Source organism: Camelus bactrianus, chromosome 16, assembly GCF_048773025.1.
Source record: "Camelus bactrianus isolate YW-2024 breed Bactrian camel chromosome 16, ASM4877302v1, whole genome shotgun sequence".
NCBI classification, from domain to species: Eukaryota; Metazoa; Chordata; class Mammalia; order Artiodactyla; family Camelidae; genus Camelus; species Camelus bactrianus.
This window is the reverse complement of record NC_133554.1, coordinates 59,234,240-59,248,659: the sequence shown is the minus strand read 5'-3', so window position 1 is coordinate 59,248,659 and position 14,420 is coordinate 59,234,240. Positions and strand designations below refer to the sequence as shown.

The 14,420-nt window shown below is 63.3% G+C and overlaps 2 protein-coding genes across 8 annotated transcripts; both read left to right on the top strand.

Moving 5' to 3' along the window:
- Positions 1–1,525: 1,525 nt before the first annotated feature.
- On the top strand, positions 1,526–2,752 carry PPP1R27 (protein phosphatase 1 regulatory subunit 27). Its single transcript, XM_010950656.3, has 3 exons — positions 1,526–1,879; positions 1,959–2,109; positions 2,393–2,752. The coding sequence occupies exons 1-3, from the start codon at positions 1,690–1,692 to the stop codon at positions 2,514–2,516; spliced, it is 465 nt and encodes a 154-aa protein (XP_010948958.1). The 5' UTR covers positions 1,526–1,689; the 3' UTR covers positions 2,517–2,752.
- A 387-nt stretch (positions 2,753–3,139) lies between these two features.
- Positions 3,140–10,806, top strand: MCRIP1 (MAPK regulated corepressor interacting protein 1). 7 transcript variants are annotated; one of them, XM_074343988.1, is made up of 6 exons: positions 3,204–3,238; positions 4,341–4,375; positions 8,832–8,887; positions 8,988–9,106; positions 9,642–9,743; positions 9,898–10,806. In XM_074343988.1, the coding sequence occupies exons 3-6, from the start codon at positions 8,880–8,882 to the stop codon at positions 9,960–9,962; spliced, it is 294 nt and encodes a 97-aa protein (XP_074200089.1). In that variant the 5' UTR covers positions 3,204–3,238; positions 4,341–4,375; positions 8,832–8,879; the 3' UTR covers positions 9,963–10,806. The 7 variants fall into 7 exon arrangements, with proteins under 7 accessions (XP_074200087.1, XP_074200089.1, XP_074200088.1 ...); XM_074343986.1 differs by lacking the exon at positions 4,341–4,375 and having other exon boundaries at positions 3,140–3,238; XM_074343987.1 differs by lacking the exons at positions 3,204–3,238; positions 4,341–4,375 and adding an exon at positions 3,416–3,648.
- The last annotated feature ends 3,614 nt before the right edge of the window (positions 10,807–14,420 follow it).

Genomic DNA, 14,420 nt, shown 5'->3' with positions numbered 1-14,420 from the left:
AAACCTCAGTGGCACCGAGGCAGGCAGAGAAACCCCATCAGGGCATTGGGGCAGGGAGCCTGCTGTGGGCAGTGCCCTGTCCTCTGTAGCATTTGGTCCCAAGGCTTTGCACCTGGGGTGTGGATGTATTTGTTGATTTGATTTTGTCGGATCCAGACCATCCTGGTGACCCAAGGGCTCCTGGTGACACAAGGGCTCCTGGTGACCAAGCCCCTGCCCCGCCCTGCAGAGCACTGGTTGAGCTGGGTTCTATCAGTCATGGACATCCAGGCCTTCAGAGAGGACCCAGAGGATCTTGCGGTGTTAGGGGTTGAACTGCGTCCGCCGTATTCATATGTTGAAGCTTTAACCCCCCCCCCCCACCCCGACTCCGCACATCAGCGTGTGACCTTATTTGGAAGTGGAGCCGCTGCAGGTGTAATAGGTTAAGATGAGGCCATGCTGGAGTAGGATGGGTCTTAATCTAACGGCTGGTGTCCTTATTACACAGGGAAACCTGGACACAGACCGCCACACAAGGAAAACACCACATGAGCTCGAAGGCAGGACAGGGATGGGCCAGCAAACTGGAGAACATCAAGGACCTGCCCCAGGAGCCCGAGGTGGGCCTGAAGCCAGCGGTCCCTGGGAGGGGCTGCCCGCCAACACCTCAATCTTGACAGACAGCAAGCTTCGGATTCTGCAGGGCTGTGCTGACCCCGCAGGCCCAGCTTTGCACCCGGGTGTGTGTCCCCCCACCAGCTCTGCTTTCTCACTGAAGCTGAAGCCCCACCTCTGACCTTGGCTGCTGTGGTGAAGACAGCCAGCGCTGGCCCAGCCTGCTGGGATGTCTTAAAATTCCACTGGTCACACTCCTGCAGGGAAGTCTGCGCTGGGCCAGGGGCAGAGGGCACGCAGCACTGAGTCCTTGCGGAGCCAACTAGATGCCACCTTAAGGGGGAGCAAGTGTATTCTTGCCAGGAAGCAGCCAGCCTGGAACCAGAAGAAATGGAGGGGGTGGGGAGCATGGGGGACAGGGCATTGGGCGGGGACGGGGCTGCAGAGGGTCCCTAATGGGCATTTGGGAAAACTGCCCCATGAGTGATGCAAGCCAGATGGAAGGTGACAAGTGGCAAGGGGATGGGTGACACACCCAGGACCCTGGGCTTCCTAGGTGTGGGCGGCCCCATCGCCTTGCAGGAGGGAGAGGCAGCTGTGCTCACCATGCATCATGCACCACCTGCAAGTCCCTGGGACCATGGGAGACCCCGGCCCCTGATGACCTTGGCCTGTGCGCCTTCCTAATGGCCCTGCCCTTCCAGCACCTCTCCTGCCCTCTGTCAGACACCTTCTAGGTCCAGCTGTGGGGCAGGGAGCGGTGGCCACGAAGGATCTGACCCCTTTGGCCGGGCATAGCGACAGGTGGGCTGAAAGATGAACCACTTAACATGATCCTGAGGGCAGGGCTGGGGCGGCTCAGTTTCAGCCCCTCGGGCGCGAGCATGACTGCGCAACTTTATATAGCTCTGAGGGCCCTATATAAGTGGGAAGCGCCCGGGCCAGGGGGAGCACAGGAGCCCTGCGGTGGCTGCACTGCAGGTCATTGTCAGCCAGAAGAGCCTGCCCTTGGCAGGTCTGATCCGGACTGGGGACCTGCCTCCCCCCAGCAGTAGGGTCCCTGAAGTGGCAGCCCACGCCATAGCCACCAGGATGCCCAGCAGAACAGCCCGCTATGCCCGCTACAGCCCACGGCAGCGGCGCCGGAGGTTCTTGGCCAATAGAAGTGTGCACTTCCCTAATGATGTCCTGTTCTTGGACCACATTCGCCAGGGTGACCTGGAGCAGGTGGGGCGCTTCATCAGGACTCGGAAAGTCTCCCTGGACACCATCTACCCCTCAGGTGAGTGCCTACGAGGCCAGTGAGGGTCTTTGGGGCACCAGAGGAAGGCCTCAGCCTCGACCCCTCCTACCCTGCCCAGGCCTGGCTGCCCTTCATGAAGCAGTGCTCTCTGGAAACCTGGAGTGTGTCAAGTTGCTGGTCAAATACGGGGCTGACATTCACCAGCGTGATGAGACGGGCTGGACGGCCCTGCACATCGCCTGCAGCGACGGGTACCCTGATATAGCCAGGTGAGAGTGTGGCCTCCGGGATGTGGGCTCCCAAAAGGTGGCCCTGGTGGTGGAGCTTAGAATCCTAAGGGTTTCTAGAATCTCCTTTCTGCCCTGTTGCCCTCCCCAGAGCAGACTGCAAAAGTCAGCTGTAGTTTCCAAAGGGTCCGGTTTTTTCCTCTTCACTCCACCTGGAAAAATAAAAGACAGGTGGACCTCAGTACCCCAGCCTGCTACCCTGGGGTAGGAGTGAACATCCTCCAGGTCACCCACTCTGCAACCAGGGCCACTCTTTGCACCCCAGGTACCTCATTTCCCTGGGGGCAGACAGAGAAGCTGCCAACGATGATGGTGACCTGCCCTCGGACCTCATTGACCCTGACTTCAAGGACTTGGTGGAGCTCTTCAAAGGGACTAAGATGGACTGAGCCCAGCCCCGCCCTTCCAGGGCCCAGCCCCTCCTCCTCACACACACAAGTCAGGTGCCCACCTCCCCGGCGTGCCAGGAGTGCCGAGCCAGCCCGGCTGGGAGCCGACCAGGCTGGCCGCGCGACCCCAAACCTGGGCACAACCCCTGCTCCTCCCACACCTCTGGCCTGGCTTTTTCTCCAGGTGAATTTTTTATTGTGATACTTTTTACTTTTTCAATAAACGTGATCCCCAAGCCCGTGGTGATAGCCTGATTACTGGGGATCGGCCCGCCCCAGTCCTCCGGCTCCCGCTGCTTCCGGTGGTCAGTGGACTTCGTCGTCCACTCTGGTCTCGGGGTCCCGCTGTGCCGGAGCGAGGAGCCAGAGTCCCGTGGCTCCCGACCCCCGGTCCCCGCCGTCCGTCGACCCCGCTGCCTCCCCGCCTTGTCCGCTCCGAGACCCCGACCACGCCGGCCCCGACCCCTTAGACCCCCGCTGCCCCAGGAGCCGGTCCCCGCCATCCCCGGCTTCCGGAGGCCGCAGACCTCGCGGACCCAGTCCCCGGCGCTCAGTCCCCGGCGCTCAGTCCCCGGCGCTCAGTCCCCGGCGCTCAGTCCCCGCCCTCGGGCAGCCCCCGCGCGGCGGCGGTCACGTGGCCGACCGCGTGCGCGTGCGCGAGCGCGGCGGCGCGCGTCACTTCCGGCCGGGCCCCTGGCAGCGGCGGCGGCCGAGAGGGCGAGGTGAGGCGGCGGCGGCGGCGGCGGCGGCGGCGGCGGCGGCGGCGGCGGCGGCGGCGGCGGGGCTGGGCGGGCGCGGCCGGGACCCGCCCTGGCGCGGAGGCCGCGAGGGGAGGGCCCCGGGCGGGGTCCCGGGGCGCCCGGCCCGCCGCGGCGGAGGGGCGGGAGGGGCGGGGCGGGGCGGGGCCGGCCCGGCCCGCCGGGCGCGGGGCTGGAGGGGCCGCGGGCCCGTCCTTCTTAGCCCCTGAGGCTGCCGCCGCCCCGCCTTCCGGGGAGCATCCCAGACGGTGCTTTCCGACCCCGGGGCGCAGCCGGCCGGGCCCCCGCGACGCGCCCTCCGCTGCCGTCCCGCCCGTCCCGCTCTCCCGGCCTCCCACTAGGCGGGGCGGTGTCCAGTGCCGGGCGGAAAGGGGGTAGGAGGCTGCCCGCCCTCGGGGAGCTCGCGGGTCCCGGGGGCTGCCGAGGTGGGCTGGGGCCTGCCGCGGGGCGCGGCCGCCCACCTCCGGTTCAGAAGCTTCAGGTACCGCGGTGGTGCAAAAGTCGTGCTCTCCATCTCCCCAGGGAGACTTCCCAGAGAAGGTGGTGGTTAGCTGGACCCTCGGGGATCGTTTTGGGCAGACAGGACTTCTTGAGCAAAGGACCGGAGGTGTCCGCCAGGAGTGTCCAGAGCTTTTAGAGAGCGGTAGAGGTGGGGAGGGAAGGGTGCCGGAGTTGAGTCCTGAAGACAGAGGTTTGATTTGGGGAGAGTGGGAGGGGGTGAGGCACTTGGGTCTGTAACAACAGGGGAGCTGCAACTTCACCCAGGAAGGAGGGCGAGGGGGTGGCGCAGTGCTTAGAGGCTTTGCCTTGGGGTCTTCGGGGAACCACCAGGCCCATGTGGCATCTAGTCCAGTGTTTATCCTCCTGGCGCCTGCTGGGGTGGTAGATTATTTTCTAGAAGTCTCACTAGCAGAAACTGGGCTATGGGGAGCCCCAGAGACACTGAGTATGGAGGGGAAGTGGGGTCAGAAAATCTGAGTATGGATCAAAAGTTCTAAAGGAACACAGAATGGCCTCTGTTGCATCATTGATTCTAACTCTGGAATATCCTTTGTTACTTCTCCAGACAACAGAGTATCACCTCACCGCCTGTCCTTAGGTGTACGTCTATGTGGGGAAAGAGTTCGAGATGAGATCCGCAGACTGGGCCTGAGGTCTCCCCACACCCTGCCTCCTCCCAGGGGGTCTCTAAGCCCTCTGTTCCCATGGAAGAGCAAGGTGCTACGTACATCACCCAGGAAGACTCTCTCCCTGTGTCTGAGCAGAGCCACAAAGTTGCCAGGGCTCCAGGGGCCTGCCAGGGGTGCAGGCAAGGACAGAGGCAGGCTCTGGGGTGGTCAAGCCACCCGAGCCATCCTGGCCTGGCCCTGACTGCAGTGGCCCTGGAAGCCCAGAGGTTGAGGGTCCCTTGGGGTCCAGACCCCACCCTGCTGGGTGGCAGGTTGTTGCACCCACCGAGCCTTCAGAATGGGGGTTGTCAGGGTCCTCCCTGGCCCAGCACAGTGGCTGCTCCACAGTAAGCCCCTGGCAGGTGTTTGCTGTGGCCGATGGCCCTGCTGCCCCTTCACTGTGCCCTGTAGTTTTGCGGGTTTCCAGCAGCTCCAAGTGGGCTGTCTCTGCGTTCGGCTTGCCCAGAGCTGTCCTGACTCACGCTCCATAATCAGCAGCATCCCTTTCATTCCCAGAAGTGCCCAGTTAGACGACACATTCCTTTTGCAACTGCCCTGTCCACTGTCTTGTTGGATAAGCAGCCACAGAGGCCTTGGAGGTGGTGGTCCCATGTGGCTGTGCTCGGATGCCTGTTGAACTGAAGGGCCTGGTGGACATTCTTGGGGGCTACTTTGGCTCAGATGAGGACTCCAAGGCCCAGGGAGGGAAGAGACTCACCTGCGACAGACAGAGCAGGGCTGGGTGATCTCTGCTTGGCACTGTGGGCTAGGCAGCCGTGGACAACACTGTAGGGCGATGTGTGGTTTTCCATGGTGCTGGCAGCAGCAGAGATGGCAAGATGGCTCTGTGGCATAGACTGTATTTGGTGTGGGCTGGGGACCCAGTAGCTGGTGACACCGGATGAAACAGATTGTGGCCAGACAGGGCTTGATAGCAGAAGGCCCGGATAGTGTCTGGGTGGGGAGTGACTTGGGGAGGAGATGTGGGAAAGATGGTGCTGGCATCATGTGTCTCAGGGAGGGAGAAGGATAGTGCAGGAGGCTGTCCCAGCTCGGGGAGGGGCGGGGGTGGCTGGGAATGGGATGGAGTAACGGGAGAGGCTCTGGGAGGGAGGTGTCTGGGCTTCCGGCTTGGGCTCTGTGGGCCGAGGGGAGATGGTCGTTGCCTTCTCAGATCTGATACAGCAGTGACGCACCGTGGTCCACTAAGAATGGAAGAACACCGTTAACCTCTGTGCTAGCGATTGCCGGGCGCAACCCAATCTCAAAGCCATTAAAGTATGAGAAGGTTTTTTAGAGCTGACGGGCTGCAGTGTGAGTGCTGAGGCTCAAGCTGGTCCATTCTTGAGGAAATGTGTCTGATGATTATTGTGAGCGAAAAACGGACGGAAAATGGGGCGGGAGATGTTTGGGAAGCTGGCCAGGTGGGCTGTAATGCAGGGTGTGAGCAGTAGTCACCATCCTTCCAGACTCGGGCCTCCCAGCGGGGCCCTCGAGGCCACTGGGCCTGTTTAGGTGTCCCTGGCACTTTTCCAGGCGTGCCGTTCTCCCCAGCCCGCTGGTCACCTGGCCCCCCTGTGCCTGCCTCTGTCCTGGCACCACTCAGCGCGTTCCCCTGGTGGTAAACATGCTCAGGTTTCCCTGTGCTTGGCCAGACGCGCCCGGTTGGCCCAGGCCTCGGGCCTCCCCTCCCGGCCAGCCGTGGCAGACAGGCTGTTGGCTGAGGGTCCCACTTCCTCCCCTCGCTCCACTGAGACTGCTCATGCTAGGTCAGTGGGGTTTTGTCATGCCGGTCCAGTGTCCCTTCTCCATCCAGGTCTTCCTCGACTCCAGCTGCCCCCGTGGACTTCTCCCCACCTCGTTCTCCCTCCCTGTACACTCTGTGGCTCGGCCCTTGTCCGCCATGTCCCACAGCCGCAAGTCCCTGGGCTTCTGTCTTCAGTCCTTTTGGGCCGCTCCCTTTGCTCAGTGTTAGCGGCCTGGTCACCCGCTGTTGCCAAGGCTCATGCTCGCCCTGTCATCTTCCGTGGCAGAAGTGGGCCCAGTGTGTACAACCCTTTCGGGTCTCTTCCCTCTGGCCACTGATGAGTGCTACTTCTCTGGGTGCTCCTGTGCACCTGTTGGCGGCCACATGCCTGGGACTGGAATGGCTCTCGTGGGGCCTGTGTATTTATTAGGGGTCAGCATGAGGGGCCTGGCTCCTTAAAGGAGCCCCAGGAGGTGATGAGAGTGAGCGAGCACAGCCTGCTGTCCCTCTGTCCCAGGGGAGCAGCAGGCCCGGCTTCTCAGAAAGCTGGTACGGTCAGTAGAAGCCTCGGTGTCCCTAGGTCTCGGAAGGGTCAGGGCAGGGCCAGCACAAGGTCCTGGGGAGAATGGCCTGTGGAGGCAGAAGACAGAGGGTTTGGAGGTTCCTCATGTCTAGGACAAGCTGGTAGGACACCGGCCTGTGAAGTTGGGCCTGGCTGAGTGTGACCTCCCCCATCGAGGTTGCCAGTGGCTTTTTAAAAAGTCATTTTACTTGTTCCTCAAGTCCTGAGGACGTGAGAACCTGTGGGTGTCCGGCACCTGACCAAGATGCTTCCTGGCCCACTCTCTGGGGTACCAGCAGCCCCTTACCTGATGTAGCACATCCACTGGGCGGGCGCTGGGTGACAAGTGCCCCACTCCACGGCTTACAGCCTGCGGGGGACACTCACCTCTGAGGACGGCTCAGCTCTACTGGCAGTTAACAAGCCCCAGCCTGGCGTCCGCCTAGGTCTGGAGCTGGTGTGAGCTCAGCTAGCTCCTGGTCTGGTTGGGAAGCCCAGCTGGCGGCAGCGGGGCAGGTGCCCAGCGTGGAGACCAAGTGCTCCAGGGGCCCAGGGCGCAGGCCTTGGGGCTGCACGGGCCGAGGGGGGCCAGTGAGGCTCCCGGCGAGCCACAGAGCCAGTGTGCAGACAGGGCGCCGGGCTCCAGGCTTGGCTTGGGCCTGAAGCTGAGCCAGGAACGCAGGCAGCCCCTGGAGGCTATGGCCAGAGCAGGTGGAAGCAGAGGCTGCCCTGGGAGGAGAGGCCCCAGCGTGGGCAAGGCTGAGAAGGTGGGTGCCCTGAAGGAGTGGCCGCCCAGGTCCCAGAGGACAGGCTGCAGGACAGCAGGGAGCCTGGCCATGAGGAGGGGCCGCCCAGCATAGGTCCTCCGGGCGCCTCCCTCCTGTTGTGTAATTGGAGCTTCCTGCCTCACCCCACTGCTGGCAGCCCCATGAAATGGGTGTCCCCAGGGCTTTCCCTCTGTACTCTGGTGTTTGTGGGGCTGGTGCGTGGGCAGGGGAACCATGGGCAGCGAAACTCCCCAAGCCCAAGAAAGGAGAAGTCCTTTTGCAAGGAGCTGGGCCCCTAGCCTGGGAGGGGCACAGGGTTCCATGTGCCTCCAGGAAGCTGCCTTTACGCTTTTTTGTTGTTCTTACCTCAGTCCGAGTGCTGCGTTTACCTGTGCAGGTGTTTAAACGCGGAGGTTGCCGGTGAGGAAGTCCCCACCATGTCTCAGCCTCCTGGCCTTCGGGAGGGGCTGCAGCTACCTGCTCTGGGCAGTCTGGGGGCCCGGGGTTCCTGGGGTGGGTGGCTGAGGTGCTTGTGCTCAGAGGCCGCTTGCAGGGTCCCCCCACCTGGAGCACCTGGGGTGCCCAGCTCTGGTGCAAGGCCGGGCCTAGGGTCGGGCCTGTGCAGCCAGCGTCCTCACCCTGTGGTGTGTGTCCTCAGCCAGAGAGGGGAAGCTGGCCAGGTGGCCAGTTTGTAAGCCTAAAAATAGAGCCCCATCCAGGGCTGTAGAGTTCCCTGGGCTCAGAGGCTGTAAACAGAATGCATCCTGGGGTCTCCGCCGTTCTGTTGGGCCTGGCGGCTTCCTCCCGGCTCACAGCCCTCCCCCAGCCCTCCTGTCACACCGCAGCCTCGGGGACCAGGAAGCTGGGCAGGCTCTGCTGGGCTGCTCCCCACTGGGAAGCACACCCCATTTTACAGATGAGAAACAGGCTTGGTGGAAACAACAACCAGGCCCTGCAGGCTGCGAGGGCACTGGACGACTGCAGCCTTCCCCACAGACTCACGCTCTGCCGGGAAGGGTGTTCTGGGCCTCGGGGACCGGGAGTGTCAGCAGAGCTGCCCCACCCTGGGGAAGGTGCTCCCTGGGCAGCAGTGGTCCAAGTGCAGGGGCCGTCCAGAGTCCAGGCCGCTCCGGGTCCTGCATCGCCACCCCCCGGCCCCATCAAGCTGACCCTGCCACACCCTGAGCCAGCTGGGTTGTGGCTGGACCCAGTCCCCTGGGAGACAGGGAGGGCACAGCTAAAGGGAGGAGGCAGCCCCTCTGGAGAGGGTGACCTCCGTCCCACTCCTGTGTCGTGGGGCTTCCCCTTCCAGAGGCCGAGGGCATCCGGCAGCGGAGCAGGAGGATCAGACACCCCAGCGATGACCAGGTGAGTCTCAGGCAGCAGAGTGGCCTGGGGTGGGGCCGCCCCCTGCTCCCTGCTCCCTGCTCCCTGCTCCCCTCTCCCCTGACGGGCTGGGCTCCCCCAGCTCCCCTGTCTCCAGAGTTGTCTACAACGGCAAGAGGAACAGCAGCCCCCGCTCCCCCCCCAGCAGCAGCGAGATCTTCACCCCAGCCCATGAGGAGAATGTGCGCTTCATCTACGAAGGTGCGCGGGCGCCACCCTCACTCCCCCCAGCCTTCCGGGCCTGGGCGGGACTGTCTAGTGAGGAGACCCATTCCTGGTCCTGGGGGTCTGGCAGCCAGCACCCCGGAGGAGGTGGCGTTCTCAGCCTGTCGTGTTTGTGCAGGGAGGGGGGCCACGCGGAAGACAGACGGGGGGACCCGGGGCCGTCCCGGAAGCGGCATGGCTGGAGTGTGTGAGCACGTGTGCGTGACCTTTGTGCCGGGAGGTGGGGGGTGGAGGAGGCGGGAAAGATGTGGGCTGGCCTGGAGGAAGATGGGCTGTTCCCCGGTGGGTCACCCGTGCCTCTGTGACTGCAGTTCTGGCCACGGGGCCACGGGGCCACGGGGCTGCAAGGGGTGAGGTCCAGGCAGGGCTCGCCAAGGGACCGGGGGTGTGCAGGGGGCAACTTCAGGTCAAGAGCGGGCAGGGGCTGCAGGGCCTCTCTGAGAGGAGGGACAGGTAAGACTGGGCTGCCGGCCTGATGGGCTGGGGGCTCTGACCGCCCTGCCTCCCGCAGCCTGGCAGGGTGTGGAGCGAGACCTGCGCAGCCAGATGTCAGGCAGCGAGAGGGGCCTGGTGGAGGAGTACGTGGAGAAGGTCCCTAACCCCAGCCTGAAGAGTGAGTGGGGGGGCCGGCCTAGGAGGGAGAGGCCCGGCCAGGGGCAGGGCTTGGGGGTGGGCTGGGTCCCAGGACATTCAGAGGCAGGGGCACGATGAGGGGGGACCCTGTCTCCCCACCTGCGGCCACCGCTGAGCACTCTGTTGCCCGGCAGCCTTCAAGCCCATCGACCTGAGCGACCTGAAGCGCCGGAACACGCAGGACGCCAAGAAGTCCTAGAGCGCCGGGCCCTCCCCTGGCCTCTGGGAGATCTGGGTGCCGCCTGCTGCCGGGACCTCCTCTCCTGTGGGCCCAGCTCCTGGGAGGGGAGGAGGCCTTGCTCCCAGTGGGCTGAAAACCCCAGGACTAGGACAGGCAAGATTGACGGCCGAGGCCTTCCCCTCCTCCCCAAGCTCCCTCCTTTTCTCTTGGGGGATCTCAAGCTGCCCCTGTCACTAGGAGGGCTTGGCCTTGCCAGCCCCTGCCCTCCCCTGGGCCTGGTGCATCTTTGGAGCTGCCTGGCCCTGCCTGCCCCCCAGGGCCTTGACCCTGAGCTCCCTCCCCTTTCCCACCACCTTTCCCTGCCCCTACCCCCTACCCCTGGCCACTTGTAGGATCAGGAAGGAGATGAAGGGGCCTCTGTTGTCTTCTGTGCTGGTGGGAGTGGGCTGGGTTTGTCCCTGAGGTGTCCAGGAGACAGGACAAGGGCTATCCCACCCGAGCCCCACGTGGGTTCCCCACTGACCCTTGCTGCTTCTCTGGCCTGGACACAGGGAGCATCTGGCCCCCCCAGCCCCCTGTCCAGCTGGGCCCCTTCCTTCCCTGTGTCAACTTCAGGATGGCACCAGATCTCCCAGCCGGGGACACTGCTAGGCACCCCCTCCAAGGGTCCTGGGCAGCCAGGCCCGGCCCTGCCTTGGGAAGGGCATGGGGCTGCCCTGAGCTGGTGAGGCCACCCAGTGTGTCCTGCTCTGTACAATGAGCTGGGAGGATTTTCAGGGCCACTTGTTCTTCCTGTGCCCTCCAAATCCAAGTGTCTGTGACTGGAACCTGAGGACCAGTGAATAAAGGCGAGATGGCATTGGTTCGGCTTCTTGGCGGTGGTGAGGCCCGTCCCGGCTGTCCATGCAGGACGGGAAATCCAAGGTCATGGTCAAGGCCCAGAACTTGCGTCTGGTCCTTGGGCCTTGCCGGGGGCTCGGGCCTCCTGGGGGGCTGTGGGCAGTGGAGGTGGAGGCCCTGGGGGTGATGTGTCGTTCTGCAGCCCTGGGCCCTCGGGGGTGGCTGCTCCGCTGTCCAGGTATTGAAGAGGGGCTGCCGGGAACCAGAGCCCCAGGTGTATCGATCTTCAGACGGGGGCACACCCTGGCAGGCCAGAGACAAGCCACCAGAAGTTGTTTCAGGAGCACCCTTTCCCTGGAGTATTCTGGGGCTCCAGTGGCCCTACGGGAAGCTCTGGGAAGCCTCTTCTCCTGGGGGTTGGGGGTCCCCAGGGACGGGCGGGCAGGCAGGAAGGATGGTTCTTGTGGTAACAGCAGCTGTGGCTTGCTGCCGGTGGGTGCTGCCTGGTGCCGGGCCCAGAGTCAAGTTCCTGTAGCCACACAGACCTGTGTCCTCCCTGGGGACCTGTGGGGCGTCCTGCTGGGGGCTTGAGTGCCTGCTCGGCAGGTCACTTGAGCAGCTGACCCCCGCCCCCCACTGTCTGTGGCTGGAATGGAGTGGGCAGGCCAGGGCTGTGTCACAGGCTGCGTGACTACACCAGTGCCCGTTTCCCCTACCCAGCATGTCCTCGACCACTGAGGATGGGGCCACCGGCCAGCAGAGGTCCTGTGAGAATGAGACCCCATCTAGAGGGTGTGGGGTGCTAAGCCCGGCCTGGCCACTGCTGCTGGTGCGGCCTTGTGCAAGTTGCCAAGTCTCCACACCTATTTCCTCAAGTGGAGGTTGGTACCTGCCTCCTGGGTGACTGCCCTGCTGCCACTGTCAGCCACCCTGCTAGTGCGCTGGGCAGGGCCCTCAGCCCATGAGACCTCAGGGACCTGGACTGTCTGCACTGTGGTGGCCGCCATCCTGGCCTTGCTGTGAGCCCTCAGGCATGTCACAGGCTGTCCCATCTCAGTTTCCGTCTGTAAGGTGAGGGTGTGGGCTGCAATGCTCAGAGGACCCTCCCTGGAAAGGTCTCGGGCCCCTGGCAGCGCCCTGGGAAATGTCTGATACCTTGAGGCGTTAGTTAAAAGTCCACCTGACTTTGCTCCAGATCCTCTCAGGGTTATTCCCCTGTCCTTTGGGGCCGGAAGGCGGGAGTGGGGCGCCTGACCTCAGCTCCCTTTGGGCCACAGTGGGCCCCTGCATCTGATCTCCCCTGCTACCCTCCCTGGCCTCATGCACTGGTGGTGGTTGCTCTAAGCCTGTGCCTTACCCTGGAGCGAGCGGGCCCACGGGACACCCCTCAAGGCCTCGTCACTCCCGCTGTCCCTGCCAACTTAGACTTCTGTGAGACAGAGGCTCCAGGCCTGGGGTCTTTGCTGCGAACACCCTGGAGCAGGGAACGTGGGTAACTAGGCTGTGCTGGGGTGGAGACGGAACCCTTCCCCTAGTGCAGGGAGGGCGGGGAGGTTGGGGTGCCGGGGGCCTGGGCCTCCTGGGGGGCGGTGGGAGGCGGAGGTCCTGGAGGTTGTGTGTCGCTCTGCAGCCTGGGGCCCTCGGGGGTGGAGTACCCACTCCTCCATCACATCCCATGCTGCACGGTGCACACGTCACTGCTTTCGTTCAGTGCTGACAACTATGGGAAATTTTTATTACCCTGATCTTACAAATGAAGAATCAGTGACCTGAAAGAGACTAGCCTTCTGATTCTTAAGCTTTTATTTTTATTACAATTTGAGTTCATTAAATGCTGAACACGTACTTTGCACACGTTCATGGGTGTTGAGCACGAAGGACGGTTCCCTGGTGGCAGCTAATACCCAGTCCACCGTTCCCTAGTGTCTAGGATAACAGTCCGCTCAGGGCAGGGACTCAGGCTGGAAAGGCCAAGCGCGCTGCCTGCATCTGCTCGATGTCTCTGAAGTCTCTCTCAGCCCCACTAGCTCTCCCCGCGTTTTCCTTCCAGTTGTGACTGACGCCCCTGGGAACTTGAAGATGGGGTTTCCCAAGCGCTGGGCTGGGCTGGCTGCCTCCTGGCAGAGCTGACAGGCTCCCCATCCCTGGCATTTCCATGAACTGAGGGAGGTGCGGAGGCTGAGGACGCAGGGGGGTCGCTCTGGCTCCCAGGCGCCCAGAGGAGGACGGGCAGCTCAGAGAGGTCAGCGGGTTGCAGCCCTCGCCTTCTCCTCCTGCCCCGCACCTGGAGGTGGCCACTTTCCGCCGAGTCTTTGGTTTGTATTTCTGTGTCTAAATAGCGTGCGTGAACGGCTGCCTCTCGATCGTCCCGTGTCATCCTCCTTTCCCCTGCTCCACGCATGTGCTCCCGCCACCCGCCACTGCTCTGGACAGTCCTCTCACTGCGTCGGTGTTGAGTCCTTACATCGTGGCATCTCTAGAGCTGAGCTGTGTGGTAAACTGTGTTTGGTTTTTCTTTTCTCCCCAACTTTGTGTTTTCTTCGGAGTTACTGTTTCCTGATTCGTTTGGTTTTCTGTGTACTAAGTCCTGAACACTCCACCAGGTCTTCTAAGTCTCTGGGCATGTTCAGTCGCTGCGATCCCCTCGAGAGCGTGTCTCCTGTAACCCCCTGCCCTGCTTGAGGCCCCTCCCCGCGGTGGGAGTGCCACCCTGCCTGGCACGCAGCTGCCGTCCTGGGGAGGCCCCTCCGCTCTGCTAGGTTTGGTCCCTGTTTATTGCAGTCTGTGTTTTCCTCCTCTTTGGTCTCCACACTCATTTTAGTAGCATGTATCTGGGGGCGCATGGGCACACGCGCGTGCTAGGCAGCTCCGTGCGTTCTTTCGGGGAGGGGCCTGCAGCAAGGCCTGGGGTGGAAGTGGGAAGGGAAGCAGAGGTGGGGGAGGGGCAGAGGGCCTGGACTGTTGCCTTTCTGGATGGAGAGTGATACTGTGAGGGCGCTGGGCCCTGAGGTAGATGGTGGGCTCCCCCACCCTCACCCCCTTCACCCCACCTGCTCAGAGCCAGTGTTCATTGGCTGCTGAGCCCAGCCCCTGCCAGCCTCAGCCTCCACCCCTGACTCCACCGGCCTGCTCCAGTTCCCTCGGGGACAGGGACAGGGTGAAGGAGGACAAGGGCAGAGGGGGTTGGGATGGGGAGGGCGGTCAGGAGTCCCCTAGGTGAGCGGCACCCTCCCCCAAGGCAGTCACCAGCCCTGAGCTCAGCCTGCGTGAAGGAGACCTGGTGCCCTCCTGTGCTAGCTTGTGCCCACAAGGCTGCTGGGGGTGGAGGGCTGGCAGGGTGCCCCTGTGGGCAGGGGCTCAGAGGAATGTCAGAGCCTGGGGCCTGGGGAGCCTGGGGGGTCCGGGACGAGAAGTGGCCTGAAGCCTCAAGCTCAGAGGTGCAGCCAGCCGCACGCATCCCACCTGGAGGCCCCGTGGGGCTGTCCCGGCCACAGGAGAGCCCAGTCTCCCCTAATGTCTTCCGCCCCACCTGCCCCATCCGGGTCTGCAGTGAACATGGGATGAGGGCCCCTCTGGAGGCCCCAGTGCCTGGCAGGTGAGTAATTCTATTTACCTTTTCCAAGAGGCCTCCTGTCC

Coding starts and splice junctions, on each gene's coding strand:
- PPP1R27 (XM_010950656.3), top strand. CDS start 1,690: ATGCCCAGCAGAACAGCCCGCTATGCCCGCTACAGCCCACGGCAGCGG. Junction 1,880..1,958: donor GGACACCATCTACCCCTCAG/GTGAGTGCCTAC, acceptor TACCCTGCCCAG/GCCTGGCTGCCCTTCATGAA. Junction 2,110..2,392: donor GGGTACCCTGATATAGCCAG/GTGAGAGTGTGG, acceptor TTTGCACCCCAG/GTACCTCATTTCCCTGGGGG.
- MCRIP1 (XM_074343985.1), top strand. CDS start 8,277: ATGCATCCTGGGGTCTCCGCCGTTCTGTTGGGCCTGGCGGCTTCCTCC. Junction 8,888..8,987: donor GACACCCCAGCGATGACCAG/GTGAGTCTCAGG, acceptor GGGCTCCCCCAG/CTCCCCTGTCTCCAGAGTTG. Junction 9,328..9,641: donor GCTGGAGTGTGTGAGCACGT/GTGCGTGACCTT, acceptor TGCCTCCCGCAG/CCTGGCAGGGTGTGGAGCGA.